This window comes from Python bivittatus, unplaced genomic scaffold (assembly GCF_059951505.1).
Source record: "Python bivittatus isolate LINGU-HERP-01145 unplaced genomic scaffold, Pbiv_v1 ctg000410_np1212, whole genome shotgun sequence".
Lineage (NCBI taxonomy): Eukaryota > Metazoa > Chordata > Lepidosauria > Squamata > Pythonidae > Python > Python bivittatus.
The window spans coordinates 3,862,026-3,884,435 of record NW_028277067.1 but is presented as its reverse complement, the minus strand read 5'-3'; the positions used below and the strand labels follow the sequence as shown (position 1 = coordinate 3,884,435).

General features: G+C 38.9%; 1 protein-coding gene across 6 annotated transcripts in view; it reads left to right on the top strand.

The window, feature by feature from the left end:
• UBTF (upstream binding transcription factor) overlaps positions 1-8,499 on the top strand; it is a 46,416-nt gene extending 37,917 nt beyond the window's left edge. For all 6 annotated transcript variants that reach the window (XM_088143380.1, XM_088143383.1, XM_015887591.3 and 3 more), the window contains 2 exons: positions 8-154; positions 1,342-8,499. In XM_088143380.1, the coding sequence (XP_087999506.1) occupies positions 8-154; positions 1,342-1,455 (261 nt within the window). In that variant the 3' untranslated portion in view covers positions 1,456-8,499. The remainder of the gene's footprint in view (positions 1-7; positions 155-1,341) is intronic.
• The last annotated feature ends 13,911 nt before the right edge of the window (positions 8,500-22,410 follow it).

The window sequence follows — 22,410 nt, the reverse complement described above, 5'->3', positions numbered from 1 at the left end:
TCCACAGGAGTCTGAGGAAGAGGATGAAGATGATGAAGATGAGGATGAGGATGAAGAGGAAGATGAGGATGAGGATGACAACGGTGACTCCTCTGAGGAGGGAGGAGACTCTTCAGATTCAAGTAGTGAAGAGGAGAGTGAAGATGGGGAAGAGGTAAGGCTCTGCTTATCCCAAGAGCTTTTGACAATCCAGGCTCCTCCAAAGTCCCTCCACGTGGTCTCCTTCCCTCAGGATACAACAGTTTCCTTTTTCCAGCAGAGCATCTCAGCAGTGAGAATTTCTTTTAAGCTCCTCTTAGTGACAGCTGTCTTTCCAACTGAAATGTTTCAGAAAACCACAGTTAAGGCAAGTTAAGGATATCCTGGTTTTATTTTTTGAAAGACATTTTTCAGGTAAATACTCAGTAACAACCTTATCTCCCTTACGATGAAGTTGAGAACACAGCCACTTCATACCTTTTATGCAAACTAATTGTAAGAATGGCAGGTTTTAGCGACAGTGATTGCTTACTCAACTCAACTTAAATTAATGAGCGGGCCCCATTACAAATAATTATCAGAACAACAGTGATAGAACTGTATGAACTAAAACACTTCGTAGTGTGGATTTGGGGTAATGTTTGGAAGGTGATCTTACAGAAGGGTGCTTGTGAGCATGGAGAAGGTTTTTCCCTCATTATGGAGCAGCAATAGCTTGTTCTCTCCTCGTCTAAAATTAGATAGGCACATGGAACCCAGATGTTGTGACATCTGCATTGGTTTATGTACTCACTGAAAAAATGAACAGCTGTATTCTGCCAACTGTAAAATTACAAAAATTGAACAAGTTTCTTTATTGACACAATGAGGTTATCTTTTAGTGAGTAGTAGAGAGGTGACATGTACAGGATCACTGAATGGAAAATTTTACTGTTCCTCTCCCCCATCCTCCAGCAATCAAGAGTCCTACTTCCGTGCTAATAATAGCAGCAGAGAAACAAGTTTCCCCCCATGCTCCAATTCACCCTGGAGTCGAAGTGGTTGCAAGCCCTCTCAAGATCTAAGGGATCTTTCTGGCTGTGTTTTAACAGCAGCAGAACAAGGACGGCAAAGTGAGGGAAGAGAACTGTAGACAGTACAGGCCTTTGTTAAGCACGTTTGGGCTGCAGGTTGTCAGTCTGTATCCTACGAGCTAACAGTCTTTTAAAAGGGTGAATAGATACTGAGATTCTTAAAAACCAGAGTTTTGCACTCACGCTCCTCCACCTGACAGATTTACAGGAAGCGCGTTTCCTGTTCTGTTCCCGCCTCCCCCCCAACCATCCCTCAACTTGCTCTGTAACTCGCCTTTTCTTTTCCCAGAACGAAGAAGAGGATGACGAAGAGGATGACGACGACGATGAGGACAATGAATCAGAAGGCAGCAGCAGTTCCTCATCCTCCTCAGGAGACTCTTCTGATTCGGACTCCAATTGAATTGTCTTTCATCTTGCCACCTTTCTTGCTGTACTTTATTCGGTTTTGTTTTTCCGGATAATAGTAACATTGCAGCTGGAGAGCTGGGATGGGGAGGAAACGGAGGGGGAAAAAAATCACTGTGGTTTAATTAGCTTCCTTTCTTCACAGACCTCATATCGCATTTAAGGATGTGTGGCTGTGGGGCAGAGGAGCAGGGGGCAGGGTACACAGAAGCTGACAACCAGCGGAGGGGTGTACTTTTTCCTTTTTCTTTTCTTTTTCGGTGGGTGATGGTAGTGTGGGGAGAGAATTTTATTCTATACTCCTCTCTCTCTTCCCCCCCCTTAAATCTCTGTTTATGAGAGATGATAAGGGTCATTGCAAAATCCAGGCCCCTTTAATTTTTTTCCCCCTCTCATCTCCATCCCTCTTACAATCCCCAGTTCTAGCCACCAGCTTGGGACTTTGTACAAATTCTTTTTTTAAAAAACAACAACACGGCAGTGAGAGACATTTCCCCCTTTTTCTCCATCAACCCCAGCAAACAGCCAAGGAGAGATGGGTTCCGAAAGAGCATGAGCTGTGGGAAGTTGTGGACTTTGCCAGTGAGCCCCATCTCTCCTCAAAATGGACAATCTTGTATAGTCTTGATCTTTCACACTTTGACGAGAGAGAGAGAGAACAAAATGGCTGCAGCTGCACTTAGCTATTTCCTGTGACGAACTGGATATCCAGCGTTTCCTGTTGAGGGAAATGGGGCTGGGGGGGGTCATATTTTGTGTGAGTGTGTTGCAAGGGTCAAGGGATAGAAGAGGGACTGAAGAACAGGATTTTTTTTATTATTTTTTATTTTTTTGCAAAGGGGAAATGTCTGGCATACTGTTGAAGAAGGAGAGAATTTCAAGAACTCCAAGTGACTGACTTTATTTTGCTGGAGGTGGACTTTTCTGTCATTTTTCTGACCAGCATTTGGACAAAGACCGTAGTAGCCAGACCCCTTTGGGTTGATGTTGTTGTTAATATATATATTTTTTTTTACAATGAAGTGACCAATAATTGTACCAAAATGGGGCATTTTGTTGACTGTCTTTGGGCGGGGTGGTTGGTTGTGGGGATCATATGTGTCATTAGCATTTTTTAAAAAAATTTTATAAACCAAGTAAGACAACCATCTTTTTTTACAACAAAACGTTCCCTCTTTGACATTAAGCTCTTCATGTGTCTCTTACCCAATGCAGAATCCAGTAGTTTAAGTTCTTGAGGAAGAATGATGTGTGTGAGACTGTGTATAAGAGAAATGCAGATGTATGCTTTTTTCCAACATGTCTTGAACATGTTAAGCTGAATTTTCATTCAACTCTGGACAGAAATGTGTCAGGAAAAGACCAATTCAGGCAGCTGGCACACGAGTTCTCTTCCCCCCACCTCCTTTAGCATGGCTTTTAAATATCTCTGGAAGTTCTGTAAATTAGGCTATGATTTAGGAGAAACTAGCTAAGAGTATAGATCACAAGTAGCAATCCTAGCTTGTTTTCCTAAATCATAGGAGAAGTTAACTATATTTTGTATCTAGGCATTACAATAAAACAAAGTTAAGTGATAACAGAAGTGAAAGATTCCAATCTTGGATTTCATAGCTACATCAAGTAAAATACAAAGGGTGGAGAACATATAAGGCTAAGATTTGTGAATAAGAAACTAAACCATCTCCAAACAGGCCAATACATTTGAAAACATTATTAATGGTTATTGTCTTCAGAGCGGAAACTAAGCTTATTGTATCCTACTATTAATTGGACAGGTTAATTTTTAAGAGACCTTTTCCTCTTTCTATTTTGTTCATGTTTTTTGCTTCCTTTTTTATTAGAAAACTTCCTGTTCTAATAATGTTTCCACATTTTTAAAGTTACAGTCAACAACCAGTTAAATATGATTTAAAGCAGCTGGCAATCATAATTGGTTTAGGGTTCCTGCTCAGAACTGTGGAAGGTGTGATTGAACACTTCCCTGGGAATAATAAATTAGACTTAAGACGTGTATTTTACTCCTTATTCCTCCCCATGAAAAAAGAGGCTGACATTTTCAATCCTGTCAACCCTAGTGGCCAAACATGGGGCAGGGTGGGGGACAAATTCTGTCTCTTCTCTGATAAAAGCACCATGAGCCATCCTGCCACCATTCATTTATTCTTGATTTTTCCTTTGGTTAGTGTGGAAAACTCAAAGGAAGGGTGTGATTGCTTCCAGACCAAGTTTTTCTTGCTGCTTCCTTCTTTGGATACTGTGGCAGACTTGGGGGAAATCGTTTTGTTTCTTTTAAGAAGTGCCAGTGCGTGAATCTTCCTGAAAATCATGTCTTGCTAGCCTTCCTCTCCAAGTATCATATGGGCAGGGGTTGGCTGTTGTCACTTGGTGAATACTAATGGACTTGAAATCTCTTGACAAACAACTGAACAAAGGAACTCTTAGGTATTTGGATGTGCAAGCAGAAGAAATTCTACAGTAAATTTCTTTCAGTCTCATCACTTAAGGGGGCTTAACCCACATCCGAAATAAGTGTGATTTGGGTTGCTTGTTAAAGACCCTCACCTTACAAATGTGTGTTTGTCACACGCAAGAGGATATGCATCCTAAGTGGACACACAAATGCATTGTGTGTGCATGCACACGTGCGCGTGCACAATATAGTTGCAGTTTCTGGTCCTCGAGGTGATAGACAAGCTTAAAAGTGAACTATGAAGTTAGAGGTGGGGAATGTTTCCAGTATTTAAAGGTTCAGTGCCTTTGTGACTCCGTTTTGCCCTCCTGAATAGTCAAAGGAGATTTGCAGAGTTTTATTTTTGAGGAGAATGGTGTCATTTAACTAACACAGGCTATACTGAACTCACCTTGTCACCTCCATTCTGAGATATGCAAACTCTCCTTTTCCAAACAAGTGAAGGAGCAACAACAGATGTACGCAGCTGTGGTGACTTCAGGATTTTCTTGGGTGATCTGATGCTTTTCTATTCCACAAGGACTTGTGGGGGAAGGGAACCGAGGAAAATTTACTATGCTTTAAGGATCATCTATTGAAATTTTAGAAAGTGAAGCAATGTTAAAATTCAAAACTTCTGAAATCATAATTCAGTCAGTTGCATTTTCCAGTTTTTATAATTCAGATTATAATCAATAGATATTTCACATGTTCCCACTTCTGAGTTCTAGGAAAAAGTGATGCAATTTTTTTCATAACATCACTCTTTACTTGCTGTATTTTAAACCACAGTGTATACAGAAATAAGCGCATCAAGGTAAAGAGATGAATAGGCTAGATTTTGGATGCAAAGTGTCAGGGTTGGGTTCATGAATGGCTTTCAGTGTAAGGTTTTGTATGCACTACTAAAACTCCAAATAACGTATTTGAAAAAAGTTAAAAACTGCATATGCTAATGCAAGTCTAACTATATGGTCGTAGTCAATTTTGCCAGTTCTCAATTTGTTACATTGAGAGATGGTGTTATAGTCAGCACTGAAGATCCACCCATTAAATACTAGAACTTTTTGAATCAACTGTTAGATTCATTCTCAAGTTAGTCTTCTAGCTTTAAGGGATACTTTTAATAATCTCATCTGCTCTTTTCTACTAGTCCTCATTTTCTTGCAATTAACAAGTTGCATCAATTCTTCCCCTTAAGTATTTCAGTCCAAACATTCTATTTTAGAAGATACATGCTATATCTTTTGGAAAAGGTTAATACATTTTTTCTTAGTTTCACTTGCCAGTATAGGTTTAATTTGTTCAGGTTGCCTTTGCAAATCAGTCTTGTTGAGCTGAATCAGCACAGGGTTCATTTGTATACATGCTTTTTAGGAAATGCGAGGCAAAATCCCACAGGTCTAGAACCCATGAAACTTCAATTAAATGTTTAAGGCTTTGAGGTTTAGTGGCTGCTGTGACGGAGCTGGGAATCGAAGCTACAAGATGTATTAGTCAAATGTTACGCCAATTTGAACCATCCTACCCTGATGGCAACTTGCATCATCCTAGGCCCAGGTCCCCCACCCAAATTCTGTAAGCAAATAGATAGCCAAGCAAACACATTAAGTTCCTCAAATGAAAACCATAGATACAATGAACTGTACATCTACTCTGTTGACTATCTTAAATTATCTTTGTACCTTCAGCTTTCCCCCTAAATGTTTTCCTAATGACCAACAACCCCTGTGTATGCCTCATAATGGATGGATAAAAAGTAGTGGCTTAACCTGGAGATCAGCTCAAGGTTATGCTCAGTAAATCCCATGTTGAGATAGGAAAATGTCTTGCACTGTGGCAGTAGCTGCCTCAGTAAATTATGTCCCAATGATGTCCACTAAGAAGTGCTGGCGGAGATTGGTTTCCCTTTGTACATCCATTGGGGTGAAAAGTAATTGTCACGTATATTGGAACACCAACAGATAAAATTGATCTTAACTGTGAAGAGAGTCTAGATGCTTTTTGCATACTCAAAAATGTAACAAATATATTCATACCGTTCAAGAGTTAGCTTCCCTGTATCTAAATGTTCTACAGCACATTTTGGTCTGGGTTCCTTTGAATGATCCAGAAAAGTTTAAGTGTAAATGTGTGATGGTTATAGCAAGGACTAAGGTTCAATAACTTTTTTGCTTTTTCTTCCTCAGTCGTTTGTAAGAAAACCAATATTGCCTGCAGGCAGGAAATTATAAAATGATGCAACATGTTTTGACTTTGGGAAGCTTTTTCAGGGAAAAAGTACAATATTTGGTGTAAGATCATGCAGGTTAATATACATAAAAGAGCGTAATTAGGCATAATAATACATAAAAGAGCAGTCTGCATTTAAATCATATTCAAAGGTTGGTTAATTTTTGTGAACTTTTAACTATAGTTGTAAATCTCCAGGTTAATTTGGGAAATGTTTTTAAAGTTTAGAATTAAAACTTGTAAATTAATGCTTTTACCTGAACAAGAACAACTAAATTACAAAAGGCAAACATTTACTGATGCTTTAGTTAATAATTTTGAAAGGGCAAGATAATGCATGACTAGCAAATAAGATAGGAAAAAATAGAAAAAAATATCTTTAAAATAGGTATTGCCATTGCTTTCTGACTCCTGAAAACCAATGCGCTATCAATAAATTCTTGTTTGCAGGACTTATTTAATTTAGGCTGGTGTCTACAAGGTGTATAGTTCACCAAGAGTCAGCATCTCATTTAAAGGGCACACAGATGCACCAGGACTTTGCCTGCAGCATTTGCAATTTGTGGCTGAAAGGAAATGTAATGCACAGTGGCCAGCACATTGTCTATGCACTTTTTAAATAGGACACCTGAGCATAGGAAACCCTGCAGGCTATGTGCAGTCTTCTCTGGAACTTGCATAACTCAGTCTTTGTTGTTGCTGTTGCTGCTGCTGTTCCTCCTCCTCCTCCTCCTCCTCCTCCTCCTCCTCCTCCTCGCTTGCTTGCTTGCTATTGGCTGTTACCTTCTGAAGATTATTTTGGAAAACCAAGATATTTCCAAAACTAAAATTTAGTTATTGCACATCATCCACTGGAAGAACGTGGAAAAGATATGTCTTTTCCAGCAGCCGGTGAAGAAATGTAGTTATACTGTGGTGTGTAATGTTCAGATAACTACACACTTCCTTCTTCCTGTTCTTCCCCATTCATTGCTACATGAGCTGCATGGAAGCCAAAACAAGATGCTTTTGTGCAGTGAACCATGTGCCCATTGAATCATGCAGGCAGCATCATTCTTTGGATCTCCAATTCATGAGGAGCCCCTCCCTGTCATTGCTGTGAAATCCTTACTGCCAGTTAGCTGAAACTTGCCATCCAGAGGATGCTCTGGTAAGTATGCCTAACATCCTTCCATTGTTTCCTAGCAGAACCCATTTCATTGTGTAAGGTATCATCAGGTACATGCCTATATCTTTGGTGGGGAGGTGAGTAGCTGGAAAATTACTTTTCATATAATTTGCAGTCTCTTCCACTCATTTTTGTTTGGGAAAGGGAAACATTTTTGCCTTTAAGCTAATTGTCAGAATGTTGTCCATGTATGAAATGATACAATATGCATGGTTCACTACCCATCTCACTTCAAATAATATCCTGTTTTCTTTAACTTAATTATCAAATGTACAATGGTGAAGACTAAAAGCTTGCTGTGATCCAGCAAATGTGACTGCATGCCAAAATAATTTGTAGAAAATACTCATTTAGGATGAGGCTGCATACGTAGTTTTTGTTTTACTTCATTGTGAGTGTTACATAAAAGTTAATGCATTAAGCAAAGTATAGGACTGGGGAGAGCTTCCTGTTGCTCCATGGGATGTCAAACTATTTGAAATCTAATTTACTCCTTTACCATACACACATCTGGCTGCGGTTTTCCCCAGATAATTTACTTTTCACTGCCATGTGCGCATTTTGATATAATGTGCCCAATTATATGTGGGATTAATCCAGTCCTGTTTTATATCAACATTTTTCTGAAGCTCCTGGTTTCCAATCCTGTAATCCTCTCTCTCCTCTCTCTCTGTCTCTTTCTGTCTCCTTTAAACTGAGAAACTTGGTTTGATTTTGCTGAATGTACCAGCTCTGTTGCATTTTAGTAGATGTGTTTTTCAAGTAAGATTAAAAAAAAAAATCTTGTTCTTTAAAGTAAAATTCTTACAGTACTGATGTCTTTTTTAAAGAAAAAGAGTATTATGGGGAAAGGAGGGAACAGTTTGTACTGTAGGAAGATGGAACTCAGTGCATTTTTGCACTGTTGACAAAATGTGATATTCCAGATGGAGGTCCTTGTGAAAAATGAATCATTTTTTCCTAATATTTAATGTGTTTTTTGTAGATTTTTTTAAAAAAAACTTTAAAATGCCAAAAATATTTTTAATTTCTATTGATAAATGGGACATGAAAAGCTAAAGATCCCTTGGTTTCCTTATAACTTTGTGCTATTTGCATTAACTTCACTAGGATTTTACCCTCAAGTCTAAATAACTTAAAACTGTGGAACTTCCCCCACACTTCTTTTCCCCTTTTAGATAATAAAGTGCAAAAATAAAACTCTTGTTCTCATGTCATTACTTCAAAGAATTCTTTAAAAACTGCAAGAAAAATAGGTTGGGCTGTTTTTTCTCCCCATCCAAGTTTGTCCCAAGTTAACTGTTCCTTTTCTTTCCTGTATATATGGCTATTGAGGATAACAATTTCTGCTCAACAGTACTTTAGCAGAGAGTTGGAGGTGGCCTTTAGCAGCATTGCTGTATCCCAGGTTGACAAAGACCTGAGGTTTGAATTCCAGCTTGATGAATATTTGTTTTCCAAAAGGACATTCTTTTAAGGAACCCAGAATGGCATACATGTGACTACACTAGACTGAGACACAATTATTGTTCAGAAGTTTATGGCTGGATGATTCAAATTTATGCTAGTCTTATATGGAGGAGGTCCACCGTGATTGTGTGTGTGTGTGCGCGCGCGCGCACACGTGCACCTTCCAGTCATTGTTGACTCCTGGAGACTACCTGGACAAGTCCCTGCAGTTTTCCTGGCAAGGTTTTTCAGAAGTGGTTTGCCATTGCCTGCTTCCCAGGGCTGAGAGAGAGTGACTGGCCCAAGGTCACCCAGCTGGCTTCGTGCCTAAGGTGGGACTAGAACTCACAGTCTCCCGGTTGCTAGCCTGGTGCCTTAATCACTACACCAAACTGGATTACCAGATATCTGGACAGGCAAAAGAGGACACAGACAATTAGAAAGGAGGACACACTGTTTAACTTTCTTGGCATCTGCAATAAAAATTACAGCGAAAAACCACAAAAAAGTGTATTTAGGCCTACATGTATATGAAATTACTTTTTCCAGCATCAGAAAGACTGCTTTTTCAATTGCAATATTTTTCCAATAAATCAACATGCTTTCCAAGTTTCACCATATGAGTGTGATCTACAGACTACAGTGATCATAGATTTGAAAGGGGCTAGATTGAAACTGATTGTTGGAATCAGGAAATAAATGAGGTAAATCTAGGCTGTTGAGTCTGATGACGGATGAGGGAAAGAAAGAAGCAGGCAATTTACAAGGTCGCGGTACACAAAAGTTTGAACGACTACTGTTGCAAAAACAGTACAAAGCAAAAACAAGACACACAAAAAGCTGGACAATATTTGATTTCAAGGCTGTACTCGCCAGATGGAGCGCATGAGGACAAAAAGGAGGACATGTCCTTTTTCTGGATGTCTGGTAACCCTAACTAGGATCTACTGAGTAAAGAATTAGGACTGGCCTTGATTTCCAGAGTCCAATTCTGTGTTCACCAGTCGCCACCATCTTAGAGGGTAAAGATGGGCAACTTGTGTTGTTCTAGATGTTACTGAACTACAATCCCCACAGTGATTAATGATAAATGGTGAGGCCTTCTGGGAGTTGTTCAACAATAAATTCCATGTTTTTGTTACTTGTCATAAAATTATTTATGCCCCCCAGATTATTGTCTCTTGAAATGGGACTTTCAAAATCAATTACTGATATTGTGGCAACTTCAGTGAAATAAAGGGTTTGAAGGCTATTTCTGTCTCTTCCCCAATTCTTAGTTTCAAGGCACAATTCAGGCTTCAGATTTTTGACTTGCAAAATGAAGTCCATTCATACAGTAGCTTGCTTTGATTCTACAGGCAGAGCTGAGTCAGGGAATCCCCAGTCCCTTTCAGCCTTGGGATAGTTGGCGTTTTGAGAGCTTGCTGTTGGCAAACGCCAAAAATGGTTGCCACTGAGGGGTAGGGAGATAGGGTGCCACTCACAAATGAGCTCCTGAGATGAATGTCACCCATCACAAAACAACCATTTCCTAAAGTGCCAATTAGATGCATTGTACCATTGATATCCCTCACTATGTTCCTTATCATCAGCTTAAATTTGACTTTTTTTTCCCTGGGCATATGGGTGGATTTCCACCACCAAACTGCAGTGCCCGCCACATTTCTTTCTTTAAGATGCCTAAAAATGCCCTAGCGATATTCTTGGAACAATATCATATTGGACTGGTGCTTTGTTTTAAAGAATGCAAGGGTCTCATTTCATTTTTTATGGTTAAATCCATCCATTTTAAACATCAATTTTAAGACAGGTACGGAAGTGTTTTGAAGGCCTCACAAGGGATCCCAGCACTAACTCTGAAAGACTCTAAAGAACAGGCTTGGGCCACCTATAGCCTTCAGCCCCACATGTGTGTCCCGCCTACTACTTCAAGATTGCATTGCCAAAATTCAGCAGTCAAATGGCCAGGGTTCAATGGTGTGATTTGGAGGAATTTTCTGCTCCCAAGTAAATATGGAGGTGGGGGACAAACCATACTGATTTCTACCTTTAAAGAACTCCGGTCCCCCCTGCCCCCCAAACTGTGTTGCTGAACGTCAGCCGCATTTGCCATTGAATAGTGGCATTAGTTTGGACCATGGGGTCCATTTATGGGGGAAATGGAACAATTTGCCTTACTGAGACCGCCGGCTCCCCCTCCCAACCTTACTCCCCCACCCAAAAGGCAAAGTGACCCCACCCTTCCTAGTGTGGGTGCATTGCTGAAAGGCACTATATAAGCCTTTGGAAGACTGAGAGCCTGATACTCATGAGGCACCGTCACAAGAGGCACATGGCACTCAAGGATCCTCTGTAGGTGACTGAGTATCATCGACGTAAAACAAGGGCTTTTTTAAAATCCACTGATCCCATCCAAAAGAGAATTGTCATATTTCTACTTTCTGGCTTCTCCCTCCAATTTTTATTCATTAGATTCGATGCTTTTTGCTATGTTCAGAGACATTATGTTATTGTATTCTAAATTTTATAGATCTTGGCATTTGTGCATTACCAGCTTCTGAACAGACACTTTCTAGCTGACCTGTGACAAATAAAACGCCTAAGCAACCGAGCTGCATAACTTTTCTTCCCCAAGAATGTGTTCTGTAATTGTTATGTTCTTTCTGTGAGATTAACGTTTTGGTCCAATAACTATTCTGTTAAATAAATTTGTTGGCTGCAGGCACATACCCACAGAGACTCCCCTGAGAAAGATGGACTGGAAATTCTGAAATGAAATCCAGTCAGACTTGCTCTGGGTTCTAGCCTAGATTAGGAAGAGACTTTTCTTAGGCAAAGCCCCATGATGCCTCTTAGAAACAAGCGCTAGCTGTACAGTAACCCAGAGTCACAGCTTTGATCTTTACATTTATTTGATTGGCATTTTTATAGATACATTTTAACTGAATCATAGAGTTGCAAGGGACCTAAGAGGTCATCAAGTCCAACCCCCGGCACACTGCAGGATTCACTACACCAGTGTTGTCCAAATTTGGCCACTTTAAGATGAGTGGACTTCAACTCCCAGAATTCCCCAGCCAGCCAAGTTGAAGTCCACTCATCTTAAAGTGGCCAAGTTTGGACAACACTGCACTACACCATCCCTACTAGATGACTATCCAGCCTCTGTTTGAAAACCGCCAGTGAGAGGAAAGAAACCACTTTCATGAGGTAACCTATTCCATTGATTGACAGCTCTTACTGTCAAGAAGTTTTTTTCTAATGTCTAATATGTATCTACATCCTTTAAGTTTCATCCCATTAGTTCTATTCTTACCTGCTGGAATAAGTGAGAGTAAGTCCAAACCCTCTACAACAGTGTTTCTCGACCTTGGCAGCTTGAAGGTGTGTGGAGTTCAACTCCCAGAATTCCCCAGCCAGCATGTTGGCTAGGGAATTCTGGGGGTTGAAGTCCACACGTCTTTTTTTTTTTTAAAGTACTTTATTAAATTTCAACAGAGTAAAATATAGGGAAATAGAAGGAAAAAAGGGTGGAAAAAAGGAAAAGACCAGAAAAATAATGACATTTAAAGTACAGAAAAGAAAAAGTGAAAAGAAAGAAAAAGGATAACTTTCAACTTTCTTTGGCATAGGTACAAATATGTAATATATTTACCTCTTACTCTGAAGTTTAAAGTAGTACAAAGTATGTCTATAATAGTAAAAATGTTTTAAAAAACTAGTACAAAGTATTTCTATAACTATAAAAAATATCAGTCATCAAACCCCAAGAAGTCCCCACATCTTCAAGTTGCCAAGGTTGAGAAACACTGCTCTACAATGTGACTGGCCTTCAGTTGTTCCTTACAACCATTTTGGTTGGAGCTGTTGAAAGTAATATGGTTCCTGTGGATATTATTCATTGGCCAGTTTATTTCTGGCCTAGCTCCTTTCTTATTCAGCTAGCTATTTGCCTTTTGCTATCTTTTCACAGTGCACAGCAGCCAGGTTCACACATTGTACTAACCCCAAAAGTGGTTTGTTCAGTTTTGGTTTGACAAGTTCTATGAACTCAACTACTGAGGTTTGTTCATCATGCTTTATGACTTAGTGTATTGTGTGAACCCAACAGATGTTCAACCAACTATGATTAAACCATGGATTAGCACAACATGTGAATCCAGTTGTCAGTTCCGTACATTTGCATCCAGGCTAAGCTGGTTGCACATAGATCTCGTTGAAATCAAACTGAGAATTTTATCACAATCACAAGTCCCAATGATTTTAATGTGAGCTAAGTGCAACATATCATCTGAAAAGTGCTGAGTTTGAATTTTAGAGAAGGCAGATGGGGAGAGAGGCAGAGAGAACTAAAAACACTACAGTACTATACAGTATATACAGAAGATTCCGGGTTTAAGCAGCACTACCTATAGTTTAACATAGCAGTGATGCTGGACACCCAGGACAGCTGTTGCAAATCTGAAAAGATAGTGCTAGTCTCTGATGTAGTGTAAACAACTTTTCATATTAAGTTCCTTCTTTGTTATTTATTTCCAGATTCTCTTCCATCCTTGTAAATACTTGCAAATACAAGATCTAGCCAATTTCTAGGGATACTCTTTCTCAAAAGTTTCTTCTATATAAACCCACAGATTAATATTAACAGCAGAATTCAAGAGAGTAAATGAGTGTAATTCCAACAAGAAATTAAAATTTGGGGGATTTTTCTAATGGATTTTGACTGAACAAAGACTATATTCTAAGGCACACCTAGCCTCTTTCTTTTTAGCTTCTTAGCATAATTTTGTCTATATTTGATGGTTTTCCCTCTTAATTACTGTAATCATAATCCTGTATATTAATCAGGTGTTGGATTACAACTGGTTGCAAGGGCTTTTGCCTTTGCTAGCTTGACATTCTTAGAGTTATAATCTAACACAAAGTGAGCGACCTGCAGACCATAGCTCCTAGCTCTTCATTTGTGGTTCAGGAAGCACTCTGAAATGGTGCCACAGAAATCTAGCAGCAAAATAGCTGAGTTTCTTTTGGTTTTGATAATACAGCAAATAAATAGCTGGATTTTGAAGGTTTGGTTTCCAGCTTTAAAAATTGAAACAGGGATGGGAATGGGAATTCAAGGCTTTGAATTATCTTTATTTGTCTGGACATGCTAGTTAAGACTTATTGTCTCTTGTTCTTATTTCCCTCTACAAGGGGGGCATTTTGTATAATATCAGGCAATGACCAAGAAGATTTTTTTATTTTATTTTATTTTATTTTATATAGCAGAGATCCTCTCTAACCTCATTAATTATAGCAGACCAGCACCTTTTTGTGGTCTATTATGAACACTGCATTTATTTTTGTAAATCAGGTTTCATATACCATGTTAGCCTTTTTTTAAAAAATAAGATTTTATTTTGTTTATTTCTAGTGAGATTGATCTCACTCCCAAGGACGGGAGGCACAGCAGGAATCTCTAGTCACATGCCTCTATAGTAGAGGGGTAAGAGGTTGTATTATTAAAATTATTTATTTCTGCATTTATTTCTTTTTATGCACCAGTATAAAAAATGCAGGTTCTGGGAGCCATCTCTGTCCCACAGGCCGAGGCTAGTGTGGAGGATGCCCAATAAGGTACCCTGGAAGATATGTGGTGGTAGATCCACGAGGTTTCTGAGAGAAGAGGTTTGAAACCTCCAGTCTTTCATGCTATGGGTTCAGCCCTGCCACTGCAATAAGCAAGTTTTAAAAAAAAAGTTAACATATACTGTATATATTTGCAGATAAGCCAAGAATTTTAGGTGCCAAAATACACCCCAAAAATTGGATTTGGCTTATCCATGGATAGGCTTATCTACAGTATATACCGTAATATTTTTTTAAAGTACCCGTATATCCTGTATATACTCATGGATAAGCCCATCCGCGAAGAAGTAGACCCTCAAATTTTTAACCAAAATACTGTGAAAAATTTGCGACCCATGAATAAATCCACCCTTGAAAGTTTTGTGGTATTTTGGTTTATCTGCTTATCTGCAAATCTGCTTACACGGTATATATACGGTATAAAGGAGACATCTGACAGCTTAATTTCACTGAGGGAGACAGGTTAATCAAACCCAATGAGATTTCATATCTTGGTTAATTCAAAGTACAATTATTTTCTTTAAAAAATGGCTACTTGGGGCAAATAGGATTCTTCCATAATAAAGCAAGTTCAGCAGAGTAGAGAAAGATAACTATATTTGGAAAAATAGGTTTCTAACATAGATATTATTTATTAATATCATTTTAAACCAACATCCATTCTGATGAGTACCAAGGCAATGTACAACAAATTACAGATTTTGAAAAGATACTTCCAAAGTAATGCTTCAGGGGCAGGTTCTAGCAAACTGAAGCTGTTCCTGATTAATAGGGATTTAGGATTGTAGAGCCAGTTTGGTGTAGTGGCTAAAGGCACCAGGCTAGACTGGGAGACTTTGAGTTCTAATCCTGCCTGAGGCACAAAGCCGGCTGGGTGACTTTGGGCATGTCACCCTCTCTCAGCCCTAGGAAGCAGGCAATGGCAAACCACTTCCAAAATCTTGCTAAGAAAACTGCAGGGACTTGCCCAGGCAGTCGCCAGGAGTCAAAAACTGACTCAAAAGTACAAAAAGGTGGGGAGGGGGGGAAGGATCTTAGAATTGGAAGGGGTTGTTTAAGTTGTCATGTCCAGCCTGTCCAGGGCCAGAATCCAAATTAAAGCATCCACAACAGATGGTTGACCATCCCACAAAGGGGAGCCCACAACCTCTTCAAGCACTGTTCCAATGGTTTTACTGTTAGTCTTTTGAATAAATCTGTTTAGGAATGACTCATATGAAGTAGTTCTGTTAAGGAAAAAAAATCTTATGAGCACCAGTGGAAAGAGAGCCAATGAGAGTCATATCAACTGAAGCATCATTTAGAATGATGCTCCTTATAACAGAACTAAACTTGGCTGCCTAGCAACTGTTGCCAGGCAGGACAACTTTGAAAGCAGGGTCCTACTATTGGAGAGGAGGCCAAGACTGGAAATAAAGAGGTATCTGCACGTGAGGAAGCTTGATACTGCAAAAGGTGCGTATTAAGGGAAGGGGTGATGGCTGGGCAGAACTAAAGGATAATTTGAGGTTAAAAAAAAAAGTAAGAGTGGACCTATGGACTGAATATCAGAAACATTAGTTTAAGAGAAGTGTTTAAAACCATCTTTCATACTATCTTGGATTTATTGGGCAGCCCTTGGGGAAATCATCAGTCTCAATCTCAGGTTTTTATTGCTCAAATAGAAATTCTAAAACATTCCTTTTTTAGGGTTCATTTGAGAAGAATCAGACCATAGTTTCATACCAGTGTACCTGAGAGTTTGCCTAATTTAGTACAATTGGATTTACTTTTAAGTAAGCATGGCTGTATTAAATTGTGTAAAAATGAAGGCCTGATTTCTTTCCACAATGAATTACTCTCAAGGTTGCCCTGTTGTTGTTGTTTAGTCGTTAAGTCGTGTCCGACTCTTCGTGACCCCATGAACCATATTGCGCCAGGCCTTCCTGTCCTTCACTGCCTCCCTGAGTTTGCTCGGTTTCATGCTCATTGCTTCAGTGATGCTATCTAACCATCTCATCCTCTGCCATCCTCTTCTCCTTTTGCCTTCAATCTTTCCCAGCATCAGGGTCTTCTCCAAAGAGATCTCTCTTCGCAAGGTTGTCCTGACAAAAGAGTAATTGATATTTAAAGTGGGAAGGGTGGGAAGCAAGGTATCTATGTGCCCACCTGCTGATGACTATGGTATATGGAAGAGTAAAACTTGGAATGTAAGAGGACTAAATGGTAAAGTACATGAATGGATTGGACTGGATTGAAAAGGAAAAAAGAGAAAGTCACATGTGTGTATGAAACTAAAAAAAAAGAGGAAGGGTGTATTAAATCTAAATGATGGTGGTCTAATCTTACAGAATGAAATTGATGAATACATGCAGGGAAGATTTAATTTTGAATGAAAGAACTTAAAATGTATATCAGAAAATATAAGCTGGTATCGTCTACAGTAGATTGTTATGGATACATATGAAAGTAGAAATCTACACATTGGTGATAGCTGCATATTATATTCCAATTGAGACAGATAATGGAAGCACAAAATATAAATTTGGGGGGAAATTGTGCAACACTCGGAAGTGAATGTGAATGGGGGGGATTATTCTGCTAGATGACATGAATGAATTGATTGATAGCATTGTGAATGGATCTTGAAGAAAGCAGAAGTAAAAGAAACTACAGTGAAAGAAGAAGAGAGAGAATGAGTCCTGTTTGGAATGCTATTAGAAGAGAGATTAATCTCCCAGAAGAATAAATGTAAAGTGTCTGTACAGAAAGAGGATGTGGAAGTTGTTTGGAACAGACTGAAAATAATTATGTTACAGTATGGAGCTGTGCTAGTGGGAAGCATGAAAAAAGTGCTTGGTAGAATGATAGAAGCTATGGATGAGAAGAATGAATGTCATTGAATTATTGCTGCAAAAAGTAGATGAAGATACTGAATTGAGAGAAAAATATAGTTACAAAAGATGAAATCAAAAAGAGGAAAGGTTTAGATTAAAAGAGGCAGAGAAAATGCAGAGTTATTCTGATGGAAATTTTACAAAATGTTTTGGAAGTGAGTGAAGAGAGCTAAATAAGGAACCTCTGGCAAAGTAAATAAAATGATTTAGGATGAAACTGAAATGAGTGAATTCTAGAAGAAGCATTTTGGAGATTTGTATGGGAATATATGTTAAAGAGTGGAATGGAAACAAATGCTATAAAGATTAATGTTCAAGAAAAAATAAGGAAAGTCATAAGTACTGCAAGAATGCTGAAAAATGTAATGCTGCAAGTATAGATGGTATATCTGGAGAAATGTCCACATGTAGAAGTGCTTTGCTCATGGAGAGGCTGTGTGATTTGTTCAACATGGTATGAAGACTGCAGAGTCATCTGTGCCTGCTCACTGGAAGAATGTGGTTACTGTTTGCCTACACCAGTGTTGTCCAAACTTGGCCACTTTAAGATGAGTGGACTTCAACTCCCAGAATTCCCCATGCTGGCTGGGGAATTCTGGGAGTTGAAGTCCACTCATCTTAAAGTGGCCAAGTTTGGACAACACTGGCCTACACAATGAGAAGGATAGCAAGAGTGAATGTAGAAACTACAGGGAAATTAGTTTATTAAAATGTGCCAGGGAAACTGTTTGCCAGAATTCTGATTGGAAGGTAAAAAGAGATGATAAGGAGCAAAATTCAGGAAATACACTCCCTGCTTCATACTGGGCAGGGAGTGTGCAAACCAAAATGGGCTCTTCAGCAGTTCACTGAGAAATGAATGTGAGCAAGTATGTTTGCATATTTGCCAACTTAGAGAATGTGAATACTCTTGAATTATGGAGTATTTTGTACAAATATGGAGAAGATGTTTAGTTGCTGAATGAGGTAAGAGTGGTAAGAAATTATATTTGACATGAGAAACAGAGTAAACCATTGCAAGTTATACATAAATGGCAAAAAAATTCTAACAGGGACACAATGGATTTGTGTACTTAGTAGAATATTTACTAAAGATGGTGAAGTGGTTGAAAAAATGTTAAGATGCACAACCTTTGATAGAAGGGTAGTGGGTAATACATGGTCTGTTGTGAAGAGTCAATGTTTATCAAAAGAAGCTAAAATATTTGTGTATAAGAGGTGCTTTTTTGGTATGTGTAAATGAAAATTGGGTTTATTAGGAGAAACATACTGTAAGTTGAATGCAGTGGGGATGATGATGATGATATATCTATCCCATTTTTATATATATAATTGAAGGCAGCAAACATACCTAATATTAGTATGTTATGACGGGGTCAAGAATGAATGGGTACTGAATAAATATAGATTGACTCTAAAAGTAAGTGACTAGTTTGAAAGAAACATGTTGAGATGGTTTGTACATATGGAGAGAATTAATGAGAACTAAACTGTAGAACAAATATATGGAAGAATAAATGGGAGACAGGAGAAGACTGAGAAAGTTATGATCGGGTGGGTTTAATGAGATCCTGAAAGAGAGCAAATGTACACGATCAAATGTAGTTGATAAAAGACAATGTATGAAGCAATGTATAGACATAGATTGATGGAAACAAGTATTGTCTGCAAGGATAGAAAGATAGGGAGAGGCAGGTAACAGTGAATGGTATTTGTGTACTTTTTTTTTTTTTAATCCGCACTCAATTGTTACCGATTCTGCGGCGACTGCCTGGACAAGTCCCTGCAGTTTTCAAGGCAAGGTGTTTCGGAAGTGGTTTGCCAGTGCTTCCTTCCTAGAGCAGACCCCAGCTGGCGAGTGCAGGAGGCGGGGTTTCTGTTGCTTCTCGCCTTTTTTGGGTGTGCGCAGCTTCCGCGTTACCGGCAACTGCTCCCGTCTCCTGTGCAAGGCGCCGCCAGCATTTTTCCTCCCACTGGGGTGAGAGTACCCATTTACTGTATCTACTCACGTAAGTTTTCGAGCTGCTGGGTTGGCAGGAGCTGGGGACAAAGCAGGAGCTCACTCTGCTGCGTAGAGCTGGGCTCAAACCGCTGAAGTGTTGACCATTTCTGGCCAGCAACTTTCAGCGTCATTAAGCCGCTGCGCCACCACATTCCCCCATTTGTGTACATTAGGTTTAACTATATTTCTTTTTCTTAGCCAGGCCTTTAATTTCCTTGGCTTAATAATTCTTACTCCTTTTCTGGGCTCTGCACAAAGTTGCTTACCTCAAATAACATGATGGCCCTGTATATATGAATATGAAACAATCAAGGGTCTTCCAATACAACAGACCTAACCAGGTAATTAAAAACCGGGCAATAAAACAACCAAAGTTATTACCAATCAAGTGCACCATTTGTGTAAATATAGCTGCAAGGTTAGTTTATGCTTCAATGTATAGTGCAAATCCAAAAACAGAGATTAATTTAATCAAGGTGTGATATGACCCCAGTCCATTAGTTCCAACTACAAATGACATGTTATATTTGTTGTCATGGTCATAAGATATCTTTTTCAGGAAACTACATGAAAACTGTATCTATTTCTACATTGAATATGATGCTATGAGTAAAAAAAATGTCTTTCAAAAGATGACACTGGTGCATAAACAATATCTGGCCCAAAGGGTGGTACTTACATATTTAACCATTACAAATAAAATGTACAAGTATTTTACCCATTTATCCACTTACACACACACATACACAGACCTTTCTGTTTGCCTTTGTAATCACATGAAAACAACTCATATAAGAAAAGCAATCTCCATATTGGAAAATAATTTAATGTAATATTAATTTAAATATAAAATATTAGTATATGTGTATTAAGTTACCTTTCCACATAATAACAAGATATTTAAACATGAAGGGCCTTTCCCCACTCGATTCTAACCACCATATGAACTTCCTTGGCAACATTTTTACTCTGCCATGTCCATCTTCCTCAGTCTATGTGTAAGATAACGTCAAAGCAGCATTCATGTTTTGTCTTAAGCCAACAGCAACCAGTGGCAGTTTGAAGATGTGTCAAATCTGATGCATTTCACCAGCCATGTTGTTAACAGCCCAGTCAGGTGACTGTATGGGCCAGGATCAGCTCCTTAATCACTTCAACCTGATGTGACCATGTCCTGTCATTCCAGGTTCCCATGGACTTCCTCCACCATCATTATTCTTTTCCATTCCCTGCAGAAAAAGCTGGGGAGTTGTTAGGGAAGCAAAGGTCTTTTAAAACCTAAGATTGTGCAGTGAAGCAGGAGGGTGCAGGGTTTTGAAGGTGCCAGGTTTTGAAAAAGGCTCATTCTCCTGAAAGCAGGAGCGTCCCCAACCCTGCTTGTGGATTTGGCAAGTTGATCTGCCCTTACCTGCTTTATCATGCACATAAAGCAGGAGAGATGGGTAGAGCCACTTGTCAAAACTCACCACCTCCCCAAACTGTCCTGATTGTTCATTGGTTCCAAAAAGCAGGGGGGAGTAAAGCCAGAAAGTTTAACTAATCCCTTTGTGCAACATGCCCTGCATACGTTTAATAAGGACACCAGCATTCAGTGGCCAGCTAGAACAGAGGCCATGGACACAGGACAGGTGTATTGACAATGGGGAGAACAAATTTTATGCAGCCATCGTTTTCTGCTAACTCAAGTACAGGTGGATAGCTCTTTACTTTGGCAATGCAGAAAGGCCCTCAATGGAAAAGCTGAAATCAGATACCATATCAACATGTGTGGTTGGCACACAGTGATGGAAGTTTAACTGGGTGTAGTGCGCAATCTTTAATTGAGTGCAAGTTCCACCTTGATGCTACCCCTTTGAGAGAAGTAGATGCATTAATCTGTTTGGCAGCAAAACAAAAGGTTTTGCAGCTCAGTAAAGACAAATGCATTTTATTACATTATAAATCTTTGTATACTAGATTCCATAAAGAATTTGTTTTTAAGATCTATAGGAGTCTATGTTGCTTTTCCAATAACTTTATTAGATTTTAAGGTGAGAACAATAAAAACTAACGAAAACTAATATTAAAGAGTGAAAAAGGAAGAAAAGAATGAAGAAGGAGAGAATAAAGTCAAAAGGCAGGCAGGCAGGCAAAAAAGAATGACTTCCAACTTTCCTCACAACAGATATAAGTATCAATTTACACTAAACTCTAAGTTTACAACATAGCTTTCATTTTTTCTATTGTCCACTATTATTTCTAATCATCAAATCCATACATCATAATTTCATTTTTTTCTGTTTCACACAAAAAGTCCAAAAACTGTTGCTTTTCCTGTTCTAGCCTGTGAGCCCACCAGCTGAATTGATTTCAACTCAAAATTCCTCATTTAGCATAGCCACTTGTTGAAAACTCTAAGAAATAACATCTGCATATCTGGAGGGCACCCAGGTTGGAGAAGGGTCTTATAGGGTTAGAAAAACAGATCCTAGGACTAATTCTATTATTAGTAGAAAGATAAGTTTGTTTTGATGGTACAGATTGTGATTTTGGGTGGTTTAATACCTCTAATTCCTTACTTTAAGGTCCTTCCAATATGTTTGGACTAACACTTCCATTATCTTCTGCAAACTTCATTATATAAATGGGCAAAAACTGGCATGGGAATTGGCAGTAAATTAGTTGCATCCAGGTGCTAGCCTTCTTTCACATTATACATTGATTTTCCATTTATAATTGCATGAAATGTAACATCCACACAAGTAAATGTTTTATTGCAAAGAAAGCCCCTATACACCATCTAATCAATAAGGCAGATCATGAGGACTGAAGTGGAATTCTACATACAGTACTTGGTCCCACGCAGACTCCCTTCCCTTCTATACTTTTCCTGATTGCATGTTAGTGAACAAGCACAAAGGTATTTTGCAGACCTGCATACACATTTTGTTTAAATGTGTGTGCGTGTATAAACATATCTGTTGCACACACTCCCATGAATGTAAACTGGAGTTTTGGAATGCCATAGACTCTGTATCCTTTGTTGAGCCCTTCTATTATGATGCCATAATGTGTGGTATTTCAACACTGTTACTTGCAACTAAATCTTTAATAATGGGATTTATGAGGTCATTAGGGCAGATTAATGCTTAAACAAATTA